The 26,243-nt window shown below is 36.4% G+C and overlaps 1 protein-coding gene across 5 annotated transcripts in view; it reads left to right on the top strand.

Annotated features, from left to right (window-relative positions):
- The window catches only part of PPP3CB (protein phosphatase 3 catalytic subunit beta), a 44,211-nt gene that overhangs the window by 13,564 nt on the left and 4,404 nt on the right, over positions 1 to 26,243 (top strand). For 2 of the 5 annotated variants that reach the window (XM_074155336.1, XM_074155335.1), the window contains exons 1-11: positions 173 to 365; positions 2,537 to 2,661; positions 5,908 to 6,019; positions 6,689 to 6,834; positions 12,133 to 12,272; positions 12,370 to 12,447; positions 12,547 to 12,641; positions 14,301 to 14,426; positions 16,414 to 16,491; positions 21,317 to 21,398; positions 22,269 to 22,366. In XM_074155336.1, the coding sequence (XP_074011437.1) occupies positions 338 to 365; positions 2,537 to 2,661; positions 5,908 to 6,019; positions 6,689 to 6,834; positions 12,133 to 12,272; positions 12,370 to 12,447; positions 12,547 to 12,641; positions 14,301 to 14,426; positions 16,414 to 16,491; positions 21,317 to 21,398; positions 22,269 to 22,366 (1,108 nt within the window). In that variant the 5' untranslated portion in view covers positions 173 to 337. Of the gene's footprint in view, positions 1 to 164; positions 366 to 2,536; positions 2,662 to 5,907; positions 6,020 to 6,688; positions 6,835 to 12,132; positions 12,273 to 12,369; positions 12,448 to 12,546; positions 12,642 to 14,300; positions 14,427 to 16,413; positions 16,492 to 17,969; positions 17,997 to 21,313; positions 21,399 to 22,268; positions 22,367 to 26,243 lie in introns of those variants that run through there. The other 3 variants (XM_074155333.1, XM_074155334.1, XM_074155337.1) reach the window with 3 other exon arrangements.

Raw genomic sequence — 26,243 nt, 5'->3', positions numbered from 1 at the left:
TGTTGTACGTGTTATGGTGCCTTCTAACTCTGTTTTATAGTTTCTACAAACTTGCACGTTATAGATGTTATTTTTTTTCAAATAGGTGATAGATCCAATCCTAGATGGAGTATATTTTTAAAATAACATTGTTGTGATTCCTGTTTCTTCTTTTTAAATTTTAGCTGTCCCTTTTCCACCAACGCATCGCTTGACATCTGAAGAAGTGTTTGACACAGATGGAAGACCAAGGGTTGACATTTTGAAGAACCACTTGATAAAAGAAGGTCGAGTGGATGAAGAAATTGCACTTAGAATCATCAATGAGGGTGCTGCAATATTACGGAGGGAAAAAACTATGATAGAAGTTGAAGCTCCAATTACAGGTAATATTTCTAGGTAATTTCACTCATAATTAAACTGGAAAGAAGCCAAATTTTTTCAGCAGTAGAGTTTGTCTTAAAGATTGCTAAAGTAAAATTTCTTGTATAATCTCCTTGAATTATCCCTCACAACTGCATTTGCTTAATAGCACTCAAATGGTCTGAAAAAATGGGCTGCGCATTATTTTGCAAATGAAGGCATTAAACCTATAGGAAAAAAAATAGTGCGATTGGTATTAAAATGACAAATTAGAAAGTAGTTAAATGCTGATGAATTATGGATTTCTAATTCCTGGAATGCTGAAAGTGGGAATAAAGACATCTACCTGGAATAGAAAAAATGAACTCAAAATTATCCTGAAATCTAAATATGTGAAGAAAAGCTAACTGCTGTGGTTTGAAGCAAATTCTGTGAACTGGAATTCTGAGTGAGAAATACACCTTTATAGTTCCTCTGTAGGCGAGACTGACAATTGCATGTAAAACCATGTTCTTGTGAGGGTAGTAGTTCTGGAAGGTGTTGAAAGATTGTTTTAGCCTCTTCAATGCAGAAGGACCAGGTCCGTTGTGATACAAACCTGACTCTTAGCGGGTTTTGGAGTATATTTGGAGTATTTTCATTTTGACTAGTTCTATTTCTGTTTGACTGGGTGAAAAGTGGAATTGGTGTCCTTTAGTACTTTTATTTATAAACAATCCGGACTCATAGAAAAGAGCTTATGTTGCATATGTGTTATTTATGATAATGAAAGTAGATTTGATTTGTGTGTTCAAATCGGATTTTCTTTCATTTGAATGTGTTTTCATCTAAATGGACCTATATAAAATTAGTATCTGAAAAGCTTCTCTTAGGACATCAGCTTGCTTTAATTTATTATCAGGTAAACGAAAACTTTTAAACAGAACATCATTATTATTGACATTTTTTGAAAAAATGAATGATTGAAATAGTGGAAACCTCTAAGTGGCCCTCTGAACTCAGAGTCTTCTGAAGCTCCAGACAAAGCTTAAAACTACAGTATTGTCCATATGTTTAGAATTTTTATGTTTCCATTTATTCAGGTAGTTACCCATAGCTACTGGTATATTGGCAGCTGAAAAAGAAGGAAAGTTCTTGCTCTGTTTGAGTAGAAATCTTAAGAAAAGTGACATAAAAGAGGACGCATTCTATTTAGTCTAATTTTTTGTAGGTCATGATGACAAATGGTCTGCTCCAAGGGAATAACAGCCTTTAAAGTGTGGTGTGCCATATCCGATATTTCTTTCCAAAATTAGAATAACTTTTTTCCTAAAAGATTTGCTGATAAACTCTGAGAAGTCGGCAGATGCTATTTGTCAGTTGATCGGTGACATTTTCCATCAACGAAAGGCAGTGTCTCTCAAATTCCTGTTATCAGCAATGCCTCATGCAGAAGCGAGAAGGCAGTTCCTGACTTCCATTGAGCTGGGAACTCCTGTGGGAATGAGGAGTTGGGAGCAGTTGTCGTCTTCCGTACATTTTTTTAAATTATTTTTTTTTAAATTGTGAGATGACCTGGTTTTGCTGTGTGCTCTTCAAAGTCTTCCCATCTGCTATCTTTGGCACTTCTGCCTTAGGTTGCTGACCACTGGTCTTGTCCTGTCTCTCATTCTAAAAACACAAGAAAATCCCACTGTTGAAATAGTGAACATGGTTATTTGAAGGAGAAAAGTAACTGAGCAAAGAGAAGATATGATGAGATTAAAAAGGTATGTTAGTCTGACTCGGAAACAAAAGCAGTACTCCCTGCTTGTTTCAATCCCACACGGACACAGCAAACTGCTGCAAAGCAGCAGGAATTTTCAAATATGAATACCAAGGAGAATTCGCAAAGATACCTAAGGGGTTGAGGAGGACAGTAAAGAGCTGCTGACAACTTTCCAGGACCTCAATGCTCAGTGCATTAACTGTGTTTGAAAAATACTCCACAATCCACTAGATTCAAACAGGGCAATCATCAGCATTGTCACAGGTAGTGAGGACAGGATCTTAATGAATAACAAAGGGGGAAGCTTCAAAAATTTCTGTTATTCCTTCTTTGTACCTGCCTTTCCTCTTAATTAGAAGTACTTTGTGGCTGTTTATTTAACTATAACTTAGTAACTTTTCTGTTAGATTTTTTTTAAATTAATTTGAACAAAATTTTTGCTTGCAGTGTGTGGTGATATTCATGGCCAGTTCTTTGATCTAATGAAGCTGTTTGAAGTGGGAGGATCACCTGCTAACACAAGATACCTCTTCCTCGGTGACTATGTAGACAGAGGTTATTTTAGTATAGAGGTAACTGAATACATTAATCTGTTTTGTCCTAAATTTTTCTGTAAGCACACTTTCACGGAGGTTTTAAAATTAAATTTTAGGTCTGCTTTGACATGTGAATGTGTTCTTCCTTGCTGTGCTTTCTCCTGTGACAAAGGCCTGTTTACAGGAGGATATCGACCAGCCGTTTGGACTGTCCTGTTGAAATCACCAGATTTACTCATTTTTCCTCCTCTTTCTTTAGTTAGTTTTAAAAAAGTTGAATTCTATAGCATTATTATACATAATCCTGCTACTCTGGTAATATACAGGAAGGTGTGTTTGTATGTTTTTGGAAAACAGGTGAGTCATGACTGCAAGGTCTTCTAATTTATCATAGCTATTTATCTGTATAGAGTAGATTCATTTTCCTTATGTAATCAGATGTTTTTTAATAATTATTAATATTTTTCTTTACTAAAATTCTGAGGGTGATTACAGATATTCCCTAAGGATGACCTGTGTTTCTGCCATTAATTTTTCAGGTATTTTGAATTCAAATTATATTTCTAATTTTCAGCATGTTTATTAAATATACTACATTCCAGAAATATTCACTTACCCCTATCAATTAGTTTCAGAGCTGTGATTTTTTAAGTTACCTGTTCTTCTGGAGCCAGCTTGGGAAGTGCCTCAGCTTGGGATCTCTTCACAGATACCAAATCTAAGAGAGTGATGTACCATATGAAATAGTATTTTGCAAGTCATGGTGTATAATATTTCATTTCTGTATTAAAATTATGCTGTTGTAATACCACGTGTGGGTATATGCTGTGAAGGGCATGCACAATGCCTTCTGGGGTTGTTAGGGATGGTAGACAAACGGGAGATGCAGCAAGAGTGATTGCCTCAAAGTAATTTATAAGGATAAATTTCAACAGACATTCCCTGTTTCTTAATTCGATCTTCTTGGCCTCTTCTTGATGATTACAAATAATGTAATTGTCCTTGAAAAGGACATTTACATAGCAACACTATATGTTAATATATCAAAACATGATATAAAAGCTTTTCAACCATTACACTCACAGAAAACTTTTGAACAATAGATGTTCTTGAATACGTTAATAAGAACAGACTCAATTTTTTTTTCCTCATATGATTTTAATTTAATTTTTAATATAATATTTGGCATGCTAGATATGCTTGCGGAATATGTAAAGATGTGCTAAATATACTCTTGAAAACCACTCCAGGGTTCTTAAAAGGCTTGTCTGTCTTCATTGAGATAATCTGCTCTCTTCTACCCTGAGTGGCTGTTGGAACATCAGTGAAGTAGGTGGTAGATTATCTGAATGAAGTTGAATTGCTGCCAAGTGCATGAAGGTGGGGCTCTGCTTTGTGGTCCTCTTGAGAAAGAAAAAACTAATACATGAAAATCAGCCGTTTGTTCTCCATTTTAACCTTAACATTTTTTTTCCGATTGAAGTTTTTGCCTTAGTTAACATTTAGGAAGTTTAAGTTGACCTCCAGGAGTTTTCATATATGGTTACTTTAAAATCTCTCCTAATGACTGGAAGTATAATATACTTTTGGTAAAATATTTGACTTTTCACAGAAAAGTGAGGTGAAATTTTCTAAAAATGTACAAACAGTGAAATTTAATTTTTCACTAATAAATTCTTAATCAGTCTGTCCTGAAACATCTTTAATTGCATTGATATTTTAGTAGTAACCCATTTCCAAATAAAAAATGTTATCAATTCTAATAGGAAAGCTAAAGACATGCTACCGTGATTGTATATAACAAACTGCTGGGATCAAGATGGGGTCCTTCACATAAGTGTGTGCAAGTTCTTCTTTTTTGTACTGGGAGTAACAGGATATAGAGAACTCTGACATTAGTTTGTCTGTATTTGATAATAAAAAATAAATCTACCAGTAGACGAAAGGTAAAAAACCAAACAACTTAATAGGTAACATGTTTGAGAACACATAAATCTCAGCAATCCAGTCAAATGGAGTATCCATTCCCTGAAAGGAAGGCACTGTTTTGCCACTTTCCTATTGAATGTTTTCAAGGTTGCCAGCTGTTATAAATTTTTCATACAAACTGACTTAACTAAAACAGTTCACAATTGGAGAACTTGCCAGATTAATTCAAGTATTCATTTGATGATAAGAAGTTGTTTTGTAAGAAACTGATTATGCTCTCTGCTGGGAAACAGTTTTAAAGAGTCTGGGGACTTTGCGATATATCGGGATATTTTAGAGTTATAGAAACATTGGAAAGCAAGTGGTATCATTAGAAAAATTAGTTTTTTGCATATTTTTACTAAGAAGATAAGAAAAATTCAGTAATTAGTTTAGCTAAACTTCACAGTAGAAATCTTTGATGTATTTCTCCATGCTTGCTGTGTTTTTTAAAGTGTTCCTTTGTTTTCTTTCTTCCTTTATGTGCTTACTATTCTATGCAAAATCATTTTGAAGAATGATAGCTTCAGGATACTCGTATTGATTGAGAACAATAATAATAACAACTGGCAGGTGATCTCAGTGTAGTCCAAAACTTCTGGGTTTTTGAGATTTCTGTGCTCAGTTAAAAATGCAAGAATGAGATTTGAAATTTAAGAAATACATTTTGGGCATGCAAGGCTGCTGGGTGGTGGTAAGGGACTATAAACTGAAAGAACTGTGCATGTTCTGTGGCTCTGACTTCAACTCTGCTGCTGCTGATGATACAATAATAATGTTGTATGGAAACTTACTATAACTCTTTGAATTTGCTGCTTGAAGAGTGAATAAACCTTTACTCTGTCTATTCTTAGTTTAAAAACGGTCTCCAGATGATATAGCTGTCTTTAAAGTAAATAGTTTTGTGTTTGGTTTTTTTTTCTTCAATCTGTATTAATAAATATCTGCTTTCCTTCTTATGCCAGTGTTTAGAATCATATTATAAAATCAGATTATAGGCACAAACACATGCGTGATTTGTCTCTATGAACGTGTTCCGCAGTATGATTCTGCTGAGTTTGTTTTATTATTGAGTGTCCAATAAATACACATATTTTTTCAGCGTTCTGTGCTGTTCTTAAGAAAAGTAATAAGCAATTTGCATAACTCATGTCCAGAACTGGACTCGAGGAAGTAGTGCTGTATTTTAAAATGGCACATTAAGCCGTACTTGCTTTTGAAGCTGTTAACGTTCTTACTCAGTGTTTCTCAATAATAAATTTCAAAGTTCTTATAAACTAGTGTATTTTACTGAATGTCTTTGTTTTTCAACAGTGTGTGCTGTACTTATGGGTCCTGAAAATTCTCTATCCAAGCACGTTATTTCTTTTGCGAGGCAATCATGAATGCAGACACCTAACAGAGTATTTTACCTTTAAGCAAGAATGTAAGTACTGTGTAAGAATGTAAAATTAGCTTACTTCCAACCTGCTGATCTACGGTCTGTCGCTTTGCTTGAGAGATGTTTGTCTGTTGGCTTAATTAAGGTCTTGCAAACATTTGGAGGCCCCATTGACTTCTGTAGAATCCCTTGCAGTTAAGCGTGGCATGGGAGTGTGAGTTATGTAGAAGACTGCTGGCTGTAAAGATACATTATGGAGTAAATTTTGGTTTATCAATATAGATTCTCAAATCCTGGAGAGAGGAAGGCTATTTTGTTGTCTTGGCTGTGATTGAGAGTGCAAAGTAACTTGCTGCCGAGTAATTTTTCCATGTGGGGAATTGATTTCAGCCATACTAGTAACATAACTCTCTTGGTGATGTAAGCTGCTCATCCGTTTGGAGGCTTGTGGAAGTATTGATCGAGTGATAAATGGATCATTTGCCCTGCTAAAACCCTCTTTGATGTAGTTAAGTAATGTAATCTATAAACAGTTTCCAGCTTTTCACTGTAAATGAGAAATCACAAACTTATCAGTAGTATTTTACACTGAAGTACGCTGTATAATTGTATAAGGCAAAATAATTCTGTGAATTTTTTTATAATTATGATCCACTAGATTACTTCTTCCATCTAATACGGATTTCTTAATGGTTTATGTTTTCTTCCCTGCAGGTAAAATAAAGTACTCGGAAAGAGTCTACGACGCTTGTATGGAAGCTTTTGATTGTCTCCCTCTTGCTGCTCTTTTAAATCAACAGTTTCTTTGTGTTCATGGTGGACTTTCACCAGAAATTAATACACTAGATGACATTAGGAGAGTGAGTATTTTGTGTATTTGAAAATAAGTCGAAATACGGATATTTATATGACGTTATACAAAGTCATGTTTGTCTAATTGTCAGCATACTGTTTTCTGTTCTTGTCTCTTTTGGATGTGTAAATCAGGAACTGAAATGTAGGCTAAGTAGTAGCATAATTAAAAACTCTTGGATTATCTAATGCATTTTCCATTAGTAGATCTCATTGGGACAGCTGGGACTGTTACAAAACGCATCAAAAAAGCCCTCATCAAAAAACTTCACGTAGTTTCCTGACACAGGTAGTACATGTGAAGAGCTTCTTATCCGATCCAAAAAGTGCTTTCTGTTTCTTTCTAGATAAAAGCTGGCATTCTCATGGCTTTCCGGACAGAACTCATAGAAGTTAATTGTAGTTTTAAAATTGTTTGGTGCATCAAACATCATACTTCAGTTATTCTTATATTTCTTTGAAAACTGTTTTTTTCATTCTCTTGATCATGTGGGTTTTGGTTTTGAAAGAGTGTGAAATTGCAGTATTTAATAGAAATTCAGATTGCTATTTAAAATGACAAATTTGGTAGGCATTTGAGTAACAGCTGTGGAGTGCTTCTCGCTGTGGTAAATGTGCTGAGTATATCGGTAAGAAGGAGGAAAACAAGTTTTAAAAATACAATGGAAACACTAAATACTGATGTGCGATTTAAAGGGAAGAAGTTTGTGATGACACGAGGTGTCCGTTCCTAATAACTTGGTTTCAGCTTGCATGGTCTGCTGATGGCAGGTGATGATTGTATCAGATGGGAATTTTCAAACTCAACTGCTTTCCTTTTTGAATACTCCTTTTGACTTATTTTAGTTAACTTACCTGACATCTTGGCTGCTGTGTTTGGAAATCGAAACCATTCCTGTTATGATTAGTAACAGCTAAAGTGTTTCAGCTTAAAATATAAGTAGGTGGTTCTAAGAAAGCTTTGGGATTATAGGTAAGGATGGAAGAAAAAAGTTGGTTTTCCACATATGGAAGAAGGTATGTGGGGGCCTATTTCAAAATAGATCTAAGTATCAGAGAGAAGGAAAATGTATGTTCCTAATTTGGTTTTACAGTATATAAATATTGAGGGCCTGTTTTGGTTTTTATCTTCATTTATTGTATTTCTCATTTTCTTAGGATTTTCTCCTTTGCTTGTGTTCCTTTTTTTTGCTTTTTACCTCTCCTCTCCTCAGATTTATAGGCTGCTCTCCAGTTGAATCTCATTTCTGAATTCACCAGATTATATTTTTTTGTACTGACTGGACCATTTCAGGGGCTGGAATATCAGCTTATTTCACTTACAGATATTACACTGCCAAACAGAATGATGTGAGAGGAGAAGAAAATGGTAGAAAGAGAGAGGAAGCATATTTACAAGCTCAGTGGTGTAAGTGGAAAAATGTACTGAGGCACTTGGCATTTTCGGAGCAAATACTGACATATACAGAAACCCATATGCATTGTGCAGAGAAAGAGAAGTAAGAAAGCACAGCGAGTAAATGGTGCCATTCTGACAAGACCTTAACGCTTCTCATGCTACAGATGAAAAGAAACATGGTCAAAGCTTTTTGGAAAGTAGTATAAAGGAAACATAGTCTGGAAAAACGCTTTGGAAAGCCACTGTCATAATAGGATTGTGATTAATTTTTCTTTTAGTCTCAGTCTTGCAGCTAATCAGGTTTCAAAGTGTCAAGTAAATTAAATTAAAAGGTAATTCTGTCATCTTGGCCTGTATTTTCATATGTGGTTCTATAACGCTCAAGGCTACATTAGGATACAAGCTTGTATGTTTATATATATTTGTATATATGAAAAACTGCATTGTATATTGCTTCTGATGAAAACCATGTTTATAAATGTAAGGCAGTGTTATTAGAGCTGTTCTTTGGGCCTTTTTTGTTTTTTAAAGAATCATCTGTTAACTTGGAGAGGGCACTATTCCTGGGTTGGCAACAGCTTCAATAGCTGCATTACAGCTTGGCATGCACTGATATTGTAAACGTATTTAAATTAAATGGGTGCTGTGAAATGCTCTTTTTGTATCTAGGAAAACATCGTATACTTGTGGTACAAGTGTGGTGTGTGAAAGGACTCCTGTAAACAGTCGAGACAATTGTATGACATTACAAGCCTTTGGGTTTATTAGCAGAAGTTCTCATTAAGGAGACGTCTTCTCTGCAAATGTAAAGGCATAATCATCTGACAAAAAATCAAAGCTCAATAAAAAAATCAAAGCTCTATAAACCCTATAGGAATCACCTAAAAAAAAAAAAAAGAGAAATTCTGTGCAGGTGCAATTTCTTCTGGACTAAGTCTTTTGTCAGTATTATTATTCAGGAAGGTGATTAAACTGCACAAATTTATTATTTTTGCTGGCATAAGCTTATCTCCAGTAGACGACAGCTACATAGGAAGGTGTGACAGTAAAGCCTAACCAGAAAGATTGCTGCAAGAGCTTCTTATTTCTGGGAAAATGGAAGTTTGTAAAACTTACAGTAATCTGATTTTTATTCTCTGAACTTTGTTTACACAAATGTTCTGATTGTGTTGGTAAAGAGTGTCTCTTTCAGACATGTCTCCATCAACTTAGAGATGCTGTTCATTTGGTTTCATTTACAGGGTCAAGACTTCTGCTGAAACAAAATGCCAGGAACTGTGATTTTAAGCCTAGTGATTTATAAGGAGGAAAAATGTCCAGATAAGATTATGGGGACTCTTAATTTAAAGAAGAGAGACAGAGAATTTTCTTCCTCATTTACAACAGATGCTCATTCTTTTGTTTAGTTGTTGGTGATACTAAGGCTTCATCAACAAAGTCCCTTGAAATCTATGGGGGCACTACTGGGAATCTGTCGTTATAATGCTTTGCTTCTTTTCCACAGTCTGATGAAATTTCTTTCTCTTTAATAATATGTAAGATGACTGCCACTCTTCACTGGCCTTCACGTTGTTTTTAGAGCTTTACTGTGTGATAGTTCTCAGGAAAATTAGGGCAGATTAATTAAAACTAGTGTCTGTATCTTCAATTATTTGAAACTTCCGTGAAGGTCTTTTGCCTGAAAAGTAAAGCAGTTTTAATTTACTGTACCTTAATCTACCTCCAAGGTTTTGCTACTCCTGAATTTGAACATCCTTGTGGAGGTATGGTGCATTTCAGTTCGGTAGCCCTAACTGCATAATACCTAGAAATTAATTTAGATCTAAATATGTTACAGTATGTATTTAAAAAATATACTACCTATTTCTGTTTGAAAACCAGGTGTAGTGATTCTTATTATTGAGTAAAATTGTCTTTCTCAGTTACCTTAATCCTACTTAGAAATACGTTAAGCTCATTTGTATTGAAATTCTGTTTTGCCATACTCGCACCATATTCAGAAATAGTTAATCAGTAACAAGTGTTTTGAATTGACTCGTCGCCTTCGTTAACTTTCTTGCTGTCCCAATGTAGAGAAACCCTGAAGTTGATTGTTCTGATTTGATATATGCAGTCTGGGTTTAGTAGCTTGCAGTGACGTTACCTTAAATTTTGAGATGTCTTGAGAACCGTACCAGTTGGTAGCCTGTCTAGTGATTTGGTGTGTATGTAAGTATATTAATTTTTTACAAATTGACGTCCTTACTTCAAGAAATGGCTACATTATTGTTCCGATGCGATGAGAAAGTAGTTTGAGAGAGAAATGAGTTGCTTGCAGCAACCAAAACTTTTTATTTATAGTGTCTCTATCCATTTGGCCAAAGTGATAAGGAAAATCCTTGAAGAATAACTCAAGAAAATTTCTTAGAAATGCTTTCTAGACTTTCAGCCTTCTGTATTGCAGGAAACATCAGTCGGCAAACAGTTGAATCTTCCTTGTGTGAATGCTTCTGTTAGCTGCTGGACCCAAATTTATTGCTGGAGGTTTAGAAACTTGATGGTTTAATCTACAGAAATTCAGGTACTTGTAGAAGTTGATGGACTGACTTCTTCAATCTGGAAGAAATATTCCATACCGGGTTTATCATCCAGTGTGCGAAATGTTAAACCACTGGATTTTTAATATTGAATAAATTCCAACAACAACTTCATTTAATACCTGCCTTGCCATTATCTGGCAGGAATTTATAAAGATCTGGACCTCTCCACTTATGTTACAGGTGGCAGCCTCGGGAGCTCTGATTTTCCAGGGCATGAGAGAGCTTGGCACTACTGCTGGTTCCATATTTGAATGGATTCCTATGGACCGTTAGACTCAAATTCACCAGGTGCTCACCAAACCTCCCTTCGAACCTGTCACGAAGAGTTAAGTGTTCTCTAGTACCAGCAAAGTCATCTTCTTTGGTATGGGAGGTAAAGTGAGATAAATGCACTGTCCATCAAAGAACTGTTCCTACATTTCTTGGATAAAATCATCTTGTGAACAAACTCCAGCTACATAAAGACCAAATAAACTTTACATTGAATCTGGGATATCTAATTTCATTTCTGGGACATCAGAGATTGATTGACTGTTACTTAAGCAGGGTATTTTCCTTTTATGTTAACAAATGCACTGTCCTCCTTGCCTCTGCCCCTTCTCGCTGTGGTTACTAGGGAAGTTGCAGGCTCCTAAAGCAGGTGTTTCCAAGTAGAAATCTGTAAAGAAGCAGCTTGAGAAAAGAAAAGAGAGACATCTCCCAAAATGCTTATGGCCCGTTACACCAGGGCTAGAGCTGAGAAAGAAAGCCTGCATGAAAGAAGTCTAAGAGGGCTCAGCTGGTCACCTCTTCATCACATTATTAGACAATCCATTATGGAGATGGGCGTTTCAGGGTTTTTTTGGTTGGGTTTGGTGTTTTGTTGGGGTTTTTTTTCTGGTTTTGATGATATGTTTAGTCTCTTCTAGTCAGTGTTAATTATTCATGCCTTTTCTTTTATAATTCCTGTTTTCTGTACTGCTTCTCTTTGCTAATTCCTGGTAGTGTCTCCAGATTGGTAGATATGGCATGTGCATGAAAAAGGACCATTTTGTTCCTTGTCTGTAACTTGACCTTGTATTACACATATCCATCAGTCTGGAATTTATCTCCCTTCTTTTTACAACTAATAAATCTTATTGCTCTTAACAGGTTTGGTTCTTTTGGCATGCCTCTGCCTTATTTCATGAGGAGGAGAGGAAAAAATATACAGAAACTACTTCTCTTTGATATGGTTGGGATTTATTGTAAAACGCTTGGTATTGATGGATATGTAGTTTAACAAATGTGTAAAACTCGCTGATTTGATACTCAAAGAGTCTTTGTGCTGTTGCCTTTTTCTCAAACAGTTAGATAGATTCAAAGAGCCTCCAGCATTTGGACCAATGTGTGACTTACTGTGGTCAGATCCTTCAGAAGATTTTGGAAATGAGAATTCACAAGAGCATTTCAGTCACAATACAGTCAGAGGATGCTCGTACTTTTATAGGTGAGAGTATGCGATGATCTATTGGATGTTTTAATGCTGACTTTTGCTGTATATTTTAAGAGAATTTCTTTTACTCATAGTTGGTTTCTTTTCACAGCTATCCAGCAGTTTGTGAATTTTTGCAAAATAATAATTTGTTGTCAATCATTAGAGCACATGAAGCACAAGATGCAGGGTAAGTACTTTGTGTCCTCCCAAGAAACTATTCACAGTGTAAAATAAAAATTAATTGCTTATTGCTGTAAGATGTAAAATAATCTGTTTGGTTTTGCAGTTATAGAATGTACAGGAAAAGTCAAACTACAGGGTTCCCATCATTAATAACAATTTTTTCAGCACCTAATTACTTGGATGTCTACAATAATAAAGGTAAGAACTTGTTATTAATAACTGTATGTAATCATAAAATAAAAGTGGCTTACTAGATAAGTCATGTAATATCAAAAATTTTTTTGCTAGGTAAAAAATTAAAGGACAGAAAAAGTCCATTAATAAAAGTTACATTACGAAGAAGAGCATGTGGCATAAATGACAATCTCCTGTAAGAGAGGAGGCACAAGTGAGGGCAAAGATTTCCTTTGTAAAAATCGTTGCTATTTAGGACTTCTGAATGTATCACCTGGTGTTTTCCAATCTGAGAAGGCTTTTCTGTGCTGTGAGTTTGCACTCCTCTGGTTGTCATTAGTTTGTGAACTAAATAAGGCAGGGAGGAAGCACTGATCAGCAGCCTGTGCATAAGGCACTTTGTGTTGCTTATCGTGGCATCTGAGAGTCCAATTCTGGGCAGAAGAAATTAAATGCAGATAAACGCCAAGAATTTGAGTTGTGGTAGGTACCTTGGTGAAATGAAACAAAACCCACCGCGCTTATAAATAGGTGGACACTGGGAAGGAAGTGAGACGGGGAGGTGTGTGTTTTGTGGTGTTACAGGGCCATAATGGCCGTGTCTGGGAAATCAAGAAAGCGCAAGTGCTGATCTCGGTTCACCGTGGGAAATGGTATTAGGGAGGTGTAACACAGAAGGAATTAATTTTTGTCCATCCTCTGCTTAAGATGAAGTTGCGCAGGAGAAGCATGCTTAGTAGTGTGGAGAAAGATTTACAAGTCAGAATTACAGAGAAGAGCTTAACTGTGAATTAATACTATTCGTAGATGAGAACAAAGTTCAACAACAGAAATAATTAAAAATAAAGCCTGCTGAAATTCAAGTATGACATTAAAGGATGGCATTTCAAGTATGTGGTGAATGAACGATCTCCAAATGTTCAAATAGTGTTCCTTTGAAACCAAGACCTCTTTTCTATTAAATACATTGCATTTTCTCCCACCCACCTCCAAAGAACCACCCCTCAGCCCATACCACTTATGGAGGGTGACTAACTGTATGGAGGAAAAGATGGGCTGTTGTTACCTGCACTGATTGTAAAGTAAAGGAGAAACAAAAATAGCTTTAACTGGCTTTTTCCTTTTTTTTCACCATCTCTGTGGATATTGTGTTTTAAGAATCCTTTTTCACATGAGCTATTCCCATTGTAGTGCAAGCTTAAGTACGGAAAAATGGAGTCAGTGCTTGTTTAGCTTTAGAAGGCTTCTGGTTTTCTGCTTTGTTTCTCCGTGCTTCACTTTCCCCCTTTTACTCCAGGCTTACAATGTGGGAAGACGCATATGAAGAATAAAACCCGAGTCTGAATATACTGCTCTTCTGAGTTAGAATTTTGTTAAAGTTGCTTAAATTATACCTTTTCAGGACCTCTTAAAATCTTCGTTCATTATAGACCTATAGTAAGATAGTACAGAACTATACTGGCGTGTAACAGTGCCTTAAACTGCAACATTTGCAATAACATAAATTCCAAAGTTCTCCGTGAGAAATATGTCCTGTAAATACTCTGAAAGAAAGAGAATGGAGTATCTCTGCGTTTATTTTGTCTATAGTATAAAATAGAGCTAAAACAACCCTGTGATTTTACATTTGTGGTACTTGGAAGTTTTAAACATTCTTTCCAAAATTTCTCAATTTTGTTTCAGCTGCTGTATTAAAATATGAAAACAATGTGATGAATATTCGTCAGTTCAATTGTTCTCCTCATCCTTACTGGCTACCAAATTTTATGGATGTTTTCACATGGTCTTTGCCATTTGTTGGAGAAAAAGGTAGGCAAAAGTTGCACATCAATGAATTTCTTTTCTATTTCTTCCAGATTCATGATGGGAAGATTATTTTTTTTAACGTATTTGCCAGTGAGAGATGAATTGCATAATTTTTGAGAAAATGGGTTTCTGTATTTGTCTTTAGCAGGGAGCCTTCTCGGATGCTTAATTAGAAAGAAGATTTGGTAAAGTTAAACTGATTGGGAGGGGTTTTTTTACCTGTGAAAATGCCGTTTCCGAGGAAGGATAGCCTGGAATCCAACTTGTTCTGCAGGTTTCGGTTGCTTTCTTCGCCTCTTTCAGTCAGGATAGTTAAAACTGCATCTGATAAAGCAGAGGTGTTAACAGAAATTGTAGTTCTCATTGAGGGTCTGTACCTGCATTGTTAAGTGGTACCTTTGAACTGCATTTGGAGTCAATATGAAAATTGTTCATATTCTACAAAATGTTTGGGTTATATACATTGTTAATCTTGTAAAGTTACAGGTATAAAGTACGTTGAGATGTTCATGTAAAATTTTTACTTTTCTTATATAGTTATAACAGATTGACCTTCATTAAAGATAACTTTTTCAGTTACGATTTTTCTTGTAAAAAAGGTAATTTAGCACAGATCTCTTTTTCTTTTTTCCCTCTAGAGTTGGTAACTCTGAATCTAGGACACTTGGGCTCCAAGTAGTCTTCAGTTAAAAAGCAATGAGGTTAGCGGCTATTTGGGTCTGTTTGAAATCCTTCCGTGACAGGAGCTACTCTTTTTATAAAAGAGATCTGGAAAGCTCTTTAAATTTCTTTGAAAAGTATTCTTGAGATGATATATTTACAGCCATATAAACCTAAAATTCTATATCTGTCTATATTGTCTTTAGTGAGCGGTTAAAAGCAAGTAATTTGGATGCTTTTTAGCAGGGTTAACCCACTCAACAATGGCTTTATTTTTAAATGGAGGGACCTAACATTTGAAAAGACATTTTCGTTCTCTCTCTTACCTGATGATGCAGTAAATAACCCTTTGGTATTGTGAAAAAATATTAATACTGTTTATTTTGCTTTTGTTATCACACTGGTAATGAGACACCAAGTGCTGGTAAATAAGTTGCTGATTGACCCACTGTGTTCTTAAGACTGCTGGAATCATGGCCCTTGCAGTTTGTCTTGCCTTTGGACAAATACACGCTTCCACTCTTGGTGAAGGATACGGTGCCAATATCGTCTGGTCTATGTTGAAAAGATCAAAATCAGAATAATTTGGGTTTTTTTCATTAGAGAGTAACCCTTTCGTAAGAGCGGAGAAGAATACCATAGCAGATAACACAGGGGTTGTATGAATTAGTCATGAATAAATGTAGACAGCAATTTACAGGGTTTTTAACCATCTGACTGAATTTCTGGAATAGGTTTCTGAACACTCCAGGGGGAGAAGTTTGACTGTTTTAAGAAAGAATCTGATATACGTAGGGGTACATTGAGTGGCGGAATGGGGAGATTCCTGGAGAAAGAAAGTAGAGGCTTTTTGAGACAAATTTATGTATCCACTACATCGATATTTTTAATGGCAGTTTAAAAAGATCTGTAGTTTGCACCAGAACAGAATGGCTCTCGTTTTAAACCTAAATTTGAGTAGTCAAAATCTTTTCATATTTAAGTAAATTTTGCGGAAAAACTAATTGAAATACTTGTCCTAATGTAAAAATACTGATATAGAAGAAGAGAATTCTTACCTAAAAGATCTTATAAGACAGGAGTCTTAAAAGACTGTGTTCTTTGGTTGTCAGGTGGTATAATTTTTAGCTGCCTATTTTTCTGAGTTTTTTTAATTCTGTGACAGTGCACATAAAGAAAACACATATTTTTGAAACCAGATTCCTGAGAAATGGCTGTGATGTGGGAAGTTCGTTCACTGTACTTTCTGGTGACTGGTTACATCTTGTGTGCATGGAAATATTAAAAATTCCACAGGGAATGAATTAAGATTTCTTTTTTTCCTATACAGTAACAGAAATGTTGGTGAATGTTTTGAGCATTTGCTCTGATGATGAACTGATGACAGAGGGAGAAGATCAATTTGACGGTAGGGTTTACTTTAAGATATATAAATCTTTTTAATGGCAGTAACTTGTGAAACAGTAGTTAACTTAGACTGGTGTAATATTACCTGGAATTTGAAGAAAATTGCCTTCAAATTTTTCAAATTGCCTTCGACTTTGGGGGAAGGAGAGGGAGCAGAGAAGGGAATTGGGGTTTTGTGTTTGTAATGGTATCCTTACCGGATTTCTAGTTAAAACTGAAACTTTTTTTGAAAAATTCTCAGAATTCGAAACATACTAAACTTACTTTGCTAATATTTAGAATACGTTTATTATGAGATCTTAAATTTCTTAATGGTTGCTGTTGAATAAAGAGTTGATACAGGTGAAAGTCAGATATAATACTTCTTATGGCAAAGTGCTATACAGAAGGTATGAGATACAAGTTTTAAGTCTCGGTGTTTGAGTTTAAAGCTTAAAAGTCAGAAGGAGAACCTTCATATGTACGTTGTGTAATATGTATTTCTGTAATGAATCTTTCTATCTTATGTAATGACATCTTTCAGTCTTGTAAACTACGATAGATTGTTTACTACAACTAGCAGATTGTTAAGGAGATGTTTGTAGCACGATGATTAAGAAGGAACGTTAACGTGAAGACCCAGCACATCGCACTTGGTTGGTTTTTTCCAGTAGTGCTTAATGTCACACCTAAAAGTTTCTCAGACTTACTTCACTTCATCCAGTAACAGAAGTGATTTGGTGGATTGGTTGACCATGGGGGAGGAGGAAGGAAAGTTTCAGCAGATGGAGACGTTGCCCTATTTTTAATGTTTGATAACTGTGTTCAAATCCAGTTAGCAGAGCAGTGTTGTGCCGAGCAGGTGTGGTTTCGATTGGGATGCACTGGTTATGAGCCACTCGAACTTTGTTGCCAGAAGTGTGAAAACTTGGAAATAGTCTCAAATGGGATCCTACAAACCGTTAATTTATGTTTTCTATTCAAGTGATCCTACTAAATTAAGCATAAAGCAATTACACCACGTGTTTGCAGGGCAGGGTTTGGTGGTATTCTGGGATGTTTGGGTTTAGGTTGTCCGGTGTCAGTGCAGTCATCGGTTGATTGCATACACCCTGTCTTTAGTACAAAGTCGCAGTTTCCTAATTTGAATTGTTTTATTCTTCTGTCTCCTTTAACAATTTCTTTGCTTGATACATCTCTTAATGCCACCTAGGTACTGTCTACGCTTTATCTTTCTATGTGAATGGATTTTATTTTTTTTTAACTGTTGACTTTCAAGTTTCACTTGTTTATCGTCAAATTTTAAAATACACTCAACAATTCCACTTCTTGTTGGACGAATGCATTTTTAAGTGTTGCAATTTTCCATTTTGTTTTTTCACATTTCTTCTCCATTCCTTCTTTATTACCACTGCCAAGTTAAATATCTTTATTTTATTTGTCTCACTCACCTTTTTCTCCATCGTTCACTTCCTTTTTTTCTGGACTCTCCATCTGAAGAGCGACTCATATATGGCAATAAAAAAGGTACAGACCAGACAGAGTAGGAATGTTTTGAAATATGACTTCATAGAACCTGGCAGTATAAGTACTAATCCAGAAAATACCTTTCTGTTGAGAAACATATGGAGCATTTTGTTGTTATTACCCATTTTAACGGGATGTTTATAAAGACTTGTGTATTTTATTATCAGAAGTCATATTCCAAGACATCTGTCTTTCTGTGCATGAATTTTTTTCCTCCTCTCTTCCATTCCTTTTTTTGTAGAATTTCATTCTTTACCTATTTCTAAAATTTTATCTTTGGTCCTGCATGTGTAGGGAGCGTTCAGTTGTCTGTCTTGCTCTTTAATAATTTTATCGTGAGCTTTTTTTAAAATTGTGCATGGAATGTGTTTATACGATGTCCCAAAACCCGATTTGTAGAGTACTTCTAGTTTCCTTCCTCTGAGATGTCCAAAAGTTACTTTTTGATTGTATGTGCGATTTTGAAGATGGCTGGATACGAGATGTAAAAAGAAGGCTATTAACTTAAATTCATGGTCTAGCACCTGTGTTTTGGAAATTCCAGGGTAGATAATTCTGTGCAGAAAAATTCTTCTGACCTAGTAATCAGTTTGCTCTCTGTGGGAATTTGTGACTTCCAGAGAATATTTGTAATACTTGAGAATGCATTAAATTGTAGAGATGTTTCCAAAGGTTATGGGAATTCTTTGGAACATAATAGTATGAGCATTTCTGAATCATAGAAGGGTTTGGGTTGGAAGGGACCTTAAAGGTCATTGAGTTCCACCCCCCTGCCATGGGCAGGGACACCTCCCTCCAGACCAGGTTGCTCAAAGCCCCATCCAGCCTGGCCTTGAACCCTTCCAGGGATGGGGCAGCCACAGCTTCTCTGGGCAACCTGTTCCAGTGTCTCACCACCCTCACAGGAAAGAATTTCTTCCTAAGATCTAATCTAAATCCTCCCCTCTTTCAGTTTAAAACTGTTCCCCCTTGTCCTATGGCTCCACTCCCTGATCAAGAGTCCCTCCCCATCTCTCCTGTAGCCCCCTTTAGGGACTGGAAGGGGCTATAAGGTCTCCCCGGAGCCTTCTCTTCTCCAGGCTGAGCAACCTCACCTCTCTCAGCATGTCCTCAATTTGTTTCTTGAGCAGGCACTGGGAATGGGGAAGGGGCGAGTTCTTTGTTGTATCCCCTCTCATTTAGGGTGTAGTCAAGACATTCTTCTGCAAGCAGATACCACCTGCAGTAATAAGCTTGGCCTTTGGGCTTGGCTGTGTTGCTTCTGGAGGGCTGGAGCGAGGAAAGACCATGTTAAAAAAAAAAAACCCAAAACCCCCAAAACAAACAAATGGCAAAACCACTCCAAACCAGCCATTCTTCTAGTAAGGCATGGGGACCTTCCAGAGTTGAGACATGCCTGGAATCTTCTCAGCCTGCACTGCACGTGTCGGCTCTGCAGCAGCGGAGCCCTCAGATGGGTGCAGGGAGGAGGAAAACTGGGGGACTTGTAGGGAAAGATTGATGGTGCCTCGGTTAGCCCTGGCCTTTTCAAAAACTCTTGAGAGTCTCCTTCTCATTCCAGATCCTCAAGCTGTTATTTAATAGTGTTCAAAGACAGAAAGTAAAAACTTCTAGAACTTAAAAAATTTAAAGTTAAAATTTAAAATAATTTTTTCAGTAGAAATTGAATGTTTCAGCCTATCCCATTGAAAGCTTCTCCTGAGCCTGCTGGGTTTTTTGTTTTTTGTTTGTTGTTTTGGCTTTTTTAATTTGGTGTCTGCAGTTCATTAAAATTGTTCCTTTTTCTAAAAAAGCTTCACTTGGTAGTTCCTGGCTTTTTTGTTTCATCAAAATGGATTGGCAGATATTTGTCAGACCCCGAGATACTTTCACTGTGTTCATAGAAGGGTTGTCTCTTGCTTCCTTTTTTCTTTGTCGCTACTGTATCTTTTCCTTCTCGTGTGATTTTTTTGTTGTTGTCTGCCCCTCTGTGCCTTACCTTTCTTGTATTTTATTGGGTTTGGTGTTCAGGGTGGGAAATCTGCCCACTCGTGTGCAGCCGGGCTCTGAAAAGGGTGACTCGTGTGCTCGAGCGTGTGTGCTCTCACGTGGAAGCTAAATGCTACTGAGCAGGGATGAAGAAAGGCTTCTTCCACGGCTGCCTTTTTGGAATGGGAGAAGACAGATTAGTGGACATGGAGCTTTCCTCCGCCCACCTCTGTCATCCTCCCTTCTACGTTCTTGCAAATTAGTCTGGCAACTTTTTAATGGGTATGTTTCTCCCAGGGTTGGAGAGCAGTGATTTATGGAAGATCTGGAATTACCTACCAGAGCTGTCCGAGTTTGTCCACTTTTGGTCCCCTTGGTTGAATTGAGAGTATGACTGAGTTACTCTTATCTTGGTGCGATTAATGCTCTCCTTCTCCAACGGCTGAGGAGAAGTAAGGAGTTTAGTTTTGATACCTCCTCAGCTGCCTTTACTGTTTTAGTGGAATGAGGAGCCAGCCAAAGGAGAGGAGGATGAGGGGAAGGATGACTTGGATTTTTATACATTGAAGCAAACCAGCAACACCTAGTGTTGGAAAATGGAGCTTCCCTTCTCATAATGTCAAGACCAGCGAAGGCGGCTGCTCTCCTTCCCCACCCAAGCCTCCTGTCAGAGTTTTGTCCTCGCTTTTATCTGTCACAAATGGTGTATCCCTGCTCTGTGGAATATGCAGTATTTACTCCAGATCTTTGGTATTTGTAATTTCTGCAAATGATGCAAACCTAAGATGATACAGAACAGACTTAGGTGGTAAGGGAGCAACTTAAGGGTAACACTGCAATTCTTTGGCATTTTGTTTTGTGGGGGTGTGTTTTGGGGAGTTGACATAAAACCAAGCAAACTACTCTTTTCTCTTGGACAGCTGTGTAAGAATGGGCAACAAATCTTTATTTTTTGTGACTTTAATATCTCTTTGGCTTCTATATTGGGCTGGATGCCTATATCTTGATATACACAGGTGTCAGCGAAGAATTTCAAGTATAAAATTTAGGCAAACGAGTTATGATAGTTCCTACACTGTAGAGGTGGTAATTTAGCAGCTTGCTAGCTTTAGGAGGTCACTGGGAACATCCTGAACCTTTTTTGTGTGTGTTTTACGGACACAGAGGTGGTGGTGGTTTTGATGGCGTTCTGAAGCCATAATTTTCTAACTTTGTGCCCTGAAGTGTTTGGGTACTGGCCTCCCGTGAAGAGTTCTGAACTCGAACAGTTGTGTTGAATTCAATGCACTTTAAAATGGTGAACCTGTAAGTACTCATGAGCTTGAGACTCTCTCTTATTCCATTGAAAGTAGGTACAGCTGCCGCACGGAAAGAAATAATCAGAAACAAAATTCGTGCAATTGGCAAGATGGCAAGAGTCTTCTCTGTTCTCAGGTATGACTTCTGCATTCCTAAAACCCCTTCTTATTTATGTTAGGAAAACAGGTTATCTCTTCCAGGATAATGGATGCCAAACATTTTTCAGGGAGGTCATTGAATCTGGTTTGGCATATTAGTGCACCCCATTGATGTTGGTATTTTTGGTTAAAGAATACTTCCAAGTTATTTTTGAGTATGTTTCAAGAAATTAGAGATCCTTAGTTTACCAAGTTATTTGTCCAACCGTTAACTAGTGAGTGTTGGAAAGACAATACCAAAATAGAGAGACTGAAATCAAGGCTGTAATGGAGCAGGGCAGGACTGGGTCGGAAAATTTCTGGCGTACCAAAAAGTTGGGTTTTAAGGGGTTTTTTTTGTTGTTTCAGGCTTTTGTTTATTTCTTTTCAGCTTTTAAAAAAAATACCATTTTCTTTTACCTGTCTAGATCTAGAGATTTCATGATTGCATTTACCCAATATGTATAGTTTTCCACAGACCATAATTGTTCCAGTAGGGATAATTTTTTCAAGTTGGTGTTTCCCGAAGCACAGACACTTTGAACAAAATAGGGGATTGTTTTACGGCACTGAGATGTGTTCAGTACCTCATGAGGCATTCAGTGCTAATTGCAAAGCTAATGAGCCGGCATGTGAGTAATTGCTCGGAATTTGGTTCAGAGGTAATGAGTGTTTATAACTCCTAGGGAAGGCTGGTACGGAATAGAAATATTTTCCCCTTCCTAGTTGTTTGAATTTGAACTTACATTCAGTCTTGACACGTGTAAAGTACAACAAAAATAGGCTCTCCCTCTCCCCATCCCTTATTTTACTTTAGTACAGGTTTTAATGAGCAGCTATTTAAGGTTTTTGTTTTTTTCCCCACCAGGGAGGAGAGCGAAAGCGTGCTGACACTCAAGGGTTTGACTCCCACTGGAATGTTACCTAGTGGAGTGTTGGCCGGAGGACGCCAGACCCTGCAAAGTGGTAATGATGTTATGCAGCTTGCTGTGCCTCAGATGGACTGGGGCACATCTCACTCTTTCGCTAACACTACACATAATGCATGCAGGGAATTTCTTATGCTTTTCAGTTCTTGTCTTAGCGGCTGATACAAGCAGAGTGTTATGTGTTAATCAGGCAATGTGAAATGGATACTTAACCAGGGTATAAAACTAAAAGCCAATGAGTTCAGCTGTGTTGGGCCAGTTTTTTTTTCACACTTTGAGCTTCCTTAGTTTACAATTTTTTAGGTGGCGCAGATGCCAGAGGTGGGGTGACCTTATAGATCTGGTATCGAGGCATTTGATCATTACAGACACAAAAATGGCAATGTGATTTTGCATCATTACTTGTCTGCTTTCCATCAAAATAGTTTTATTATGGATGCGTTAGTGTTTTCACGGACAATGTCAAGTACTTGTTGATATTAATATTAACAAAAAGCTACAGGCTGCAGAGTTCCGTATTACACTCCATTGATGGATTGAAATGTGCTACGTTTTGTACCCTGGTAATTAATGCCAAAGTTTGTTCTCTATGTTGTTTGTCAAATGTTCTATGTATAATTGACCTCCCTGAATTGTCCTTGTAACATGCTGTTTCCTTCCTCTGCAGATGTAGCTGCTTTCTTAGATCTGTCTGTCTCTCTCTAGGTATAGATGTATGTCTGTATAAGTGTTGAAATTAAACCACTATTCCCAGACACTTGTCTGTCTCTTGATGTAGAAGCAATGTTGTAGCACCTTGTTTTTGAGGTTTGCTGCATTTGCTGCTGCACATTGTCTGTGCATTTCGAACAATACTGTACTTGAAAAATATTCAGTAATTGTTATAAAATCAGTTGAGAATAAAGGGATTGAATTTAAAACTTGTAAATAAATCAAAATAAAAGGGTGTTACTAAGTGTGCATATATTTTTTGCATGAAAATAAAAAGAACTCTATACAAAATATACCTGTAATCTGGCTCATTGAATATTTTGTAAAAGGTTTTTCTTCTTTTTTTAGTTTGTTGAATCATTGGATCGTATTTTTCACAAGGCCCATAAATGATTAATTAGACTTAGGGAGAATGCTGTGAGATCGTACCAAATGTATTCAAAGAACGAAGTCCAGGTTTCTGTTCACAATGGTGGGTAACTAATATACACCAGTCTGAAACTGGACTTCCTGTCAGCAGCACTCTTACCGTAAATTATTCAAAGGCTTTTTATTGGCCATCTTCGGGCTTTAATAGAAAGCATAAAACTTGTATGGGACCACAGAATTTTATAGCTATTGAAAGATTGTTATACCTGAATACCACTTTTTACACAATCGATTTCCCGAGAGTAGCTGCTTTTCTCGTTTTGTGATTTAGGCTGTTTATTTGAATTTTTAAAATTTTCTATGTAGTTTTTTTAAAGCCTTTCACTACATTTTCTATTAAACTATCAAAGCTGTTTTTTAATAGCTTTGAAACGTGAATGTCACATTTTAAGTCATTTTTCAGTGGACATATAATGTCTACAAGTAAGTTTATATGTCCAGTGTATGTATGTGATTGTTTTGTGAATGTCTATAACAAGAAATGGTGTGTGTTTCCTAATCCATCCAACTATCCCAAAAGCATATGTTCTAGTTTTAATTTTCATTGTTTAATAAGATACTTTATTATGCTTAAAAAAATGAGTCTGCATTCCTCTCACTCATTTAACAGATTTTTTTATCCGTGTTGCATTACAAATATCAGAGAGGATCAAACTGACTAGAAAATTTTTTTAACATAAAACATATGACTTTTTACTGTGACCGAAAATGTGGGACATTTGGAAAATGTGCAAAATGCGTTTTGGATTTTTGTGGGTGTGTTTTTTTCCTGACTGGAACTTTTAATGGCAATATTCCTTGATGCTCTACGTGAATATACCTCATTTGTTTTAGTCATGTTGATCGTTCAAAATAACTCATGCCAGCTGTTAGCTCTCCTTCAATCGCAGTAACTTCTTTTTCCTGATAGGAGTTTTATTGGTTCAGTCTTAAAAAAGTAGAAGCTTTCAAATAATTATGCTCAGTTGCAAAGCTAGAAGTAAGCCAAAAATAAAACAAAACTTCCCTAATTGACACTTTTCTAAACCATCATAATATCAGTGAATTCATATTTTTGGCAAAAATATGGTCACTGGTAGTATAGAAGGATTTCTTACTGCAAATATTTAATTACCTTTTGAAGTATATTGTACTATGTTGATCAATATACTATCAATAATTTAAAGTAGTCTAGATTTGAGAAAATAAAAGAACATCATATTAATTGTAGTTTGTTTTTTTTTTTATTCTATTCTTTTGCTTGCTTGAAAAGTCACAAAATTGGCTAATGTGTCATGGATTTTCCAGGTTTCAGTCTTAGGAGTGCTCGTTTTTCAATGGCACGTTGGGAAAAGCTCCAGTTGTGCTGGTTAAATCTCTGAGAAGCTGTAAGAAATTGGGAGTGTGTAGCTACATTTCTCTAGAGAGCTGGGCTGATTTTTTTGGTGTTTTTTTTTTTTTTTTTTTTTAATCCGGGCCAGTATATATATAGACACAGAGACGTACGTCTCCATTAAGGCAGTGCCTCTGCAATTTTTGCATAAATGCCTAGTAGAATTTTAAATGTCAGTAAGGTATTTGGTACTAGACCTCGGCAGTCGAATACAACTGGGCAATACAACACGGGCAACGCTTGAACAGCTTCTTACTGCAAACCAGAGCAATCTGAGAGTGAAATACAAATCCTAACTGTAGTGAAAGGGTTAAGCAAAGACAAATCAGTTAAAAAAAGATAATTTGGGGGGGAAAAAAAAGTGCAAAACTGCATCCTATGGATGAAGTCAGTATTTCATTCTTTTTTCCCCCAGAAATATATGGATGTATTTTTGAAAAACAAACCATAGGTTATTTTTAGATAGCTTTAATGTACTAGGATAAAAATAGACTTTGGGAAATCGTGGCCTTTGTATGTTTCTAAATTTTTTTTAAATGTAGATTTATGAGTTTTATTTTTTACATTGCGTGCATTATAGTAGATGAAATATTGAAGACCATATTAAGTACTGTTTTTTAAAGTAGCGTTTCCTACTGACTTATTCTGTGAACTGAATCCAAGAAAATTATTTTCCAAATTGAGTCAACGTCTGTTAAAAAGCACAAACCAAACACCTAAAGCCTTATTCAGCAAAGCACTAAAACACAGGCCTAAATTAAGAATTGTAAGTAGTTCCATGGAAGTCTGAACCAGCCAAATACTTCTTATCTCTCATCGCTGTCTTTGCTTTTAGTCAGAGGGGGCAATAAGGTAGTTGTTTTGTTTTTTTTTTTTTGTTTTATGTTGAAAGTTGGCAAGGATTTTGTATCAGATCTGTCCCCTGAGTAAAGCAGGGCGAGAGCTGGAACTGAGGATGGAAATGCCATTGAACCCTCTTGCTTAAAATTTGCTCTCAAGTCAAGAATTCTCTGAGCAAAGACTCCAGGATTGCCTGTGACCTTAGTATCACACGGTATTTATTTGAGGTTTATCAGGGTTTACAAAGAATTATTTTTAATTTAGATCTACCTGCAAAAGAGAATCCAACAAAATTATTTTCCAAATTGAGTCTTTACAGTGTGGTTTTTTTAAGTGCTTGTATTTTCCAGTCAGTTTGTTCTTTTATGTCAAGTTGAAAATTATCTTTTTCTTAACTGTGATGTATATTCCAAGATCTTTAGTTGGAATGATAGTACTACACGTAGAATGAACTAGGAGTAAATTTTGAAATTTGTATTTATGACCAAGCTACGTAATTTGCAGAGATAAATCAGTATTCGTGATCTTTTCAGGGAAAGATTGAAAACAAAGACTTCACAGG

This window comes from Numenius arquata, chromosome 10 (assembly GCF_964106895.1).
Source record: "Numenius arquata chromosome 10, bNumArq3.hap1.1, whole genome shotgun sequence".
Lineage (NCBI taxonomy): Eukaryota > Metazoa > Chordata > Aves > Charadriiformes > Scolopacidae > Numenius > Numenius arquata.
The sequence above is the reverse complement of the archived record's forward strand: the minus strand, read 5'-3'. Positions and strand labels throughout refer to the sequence as shown.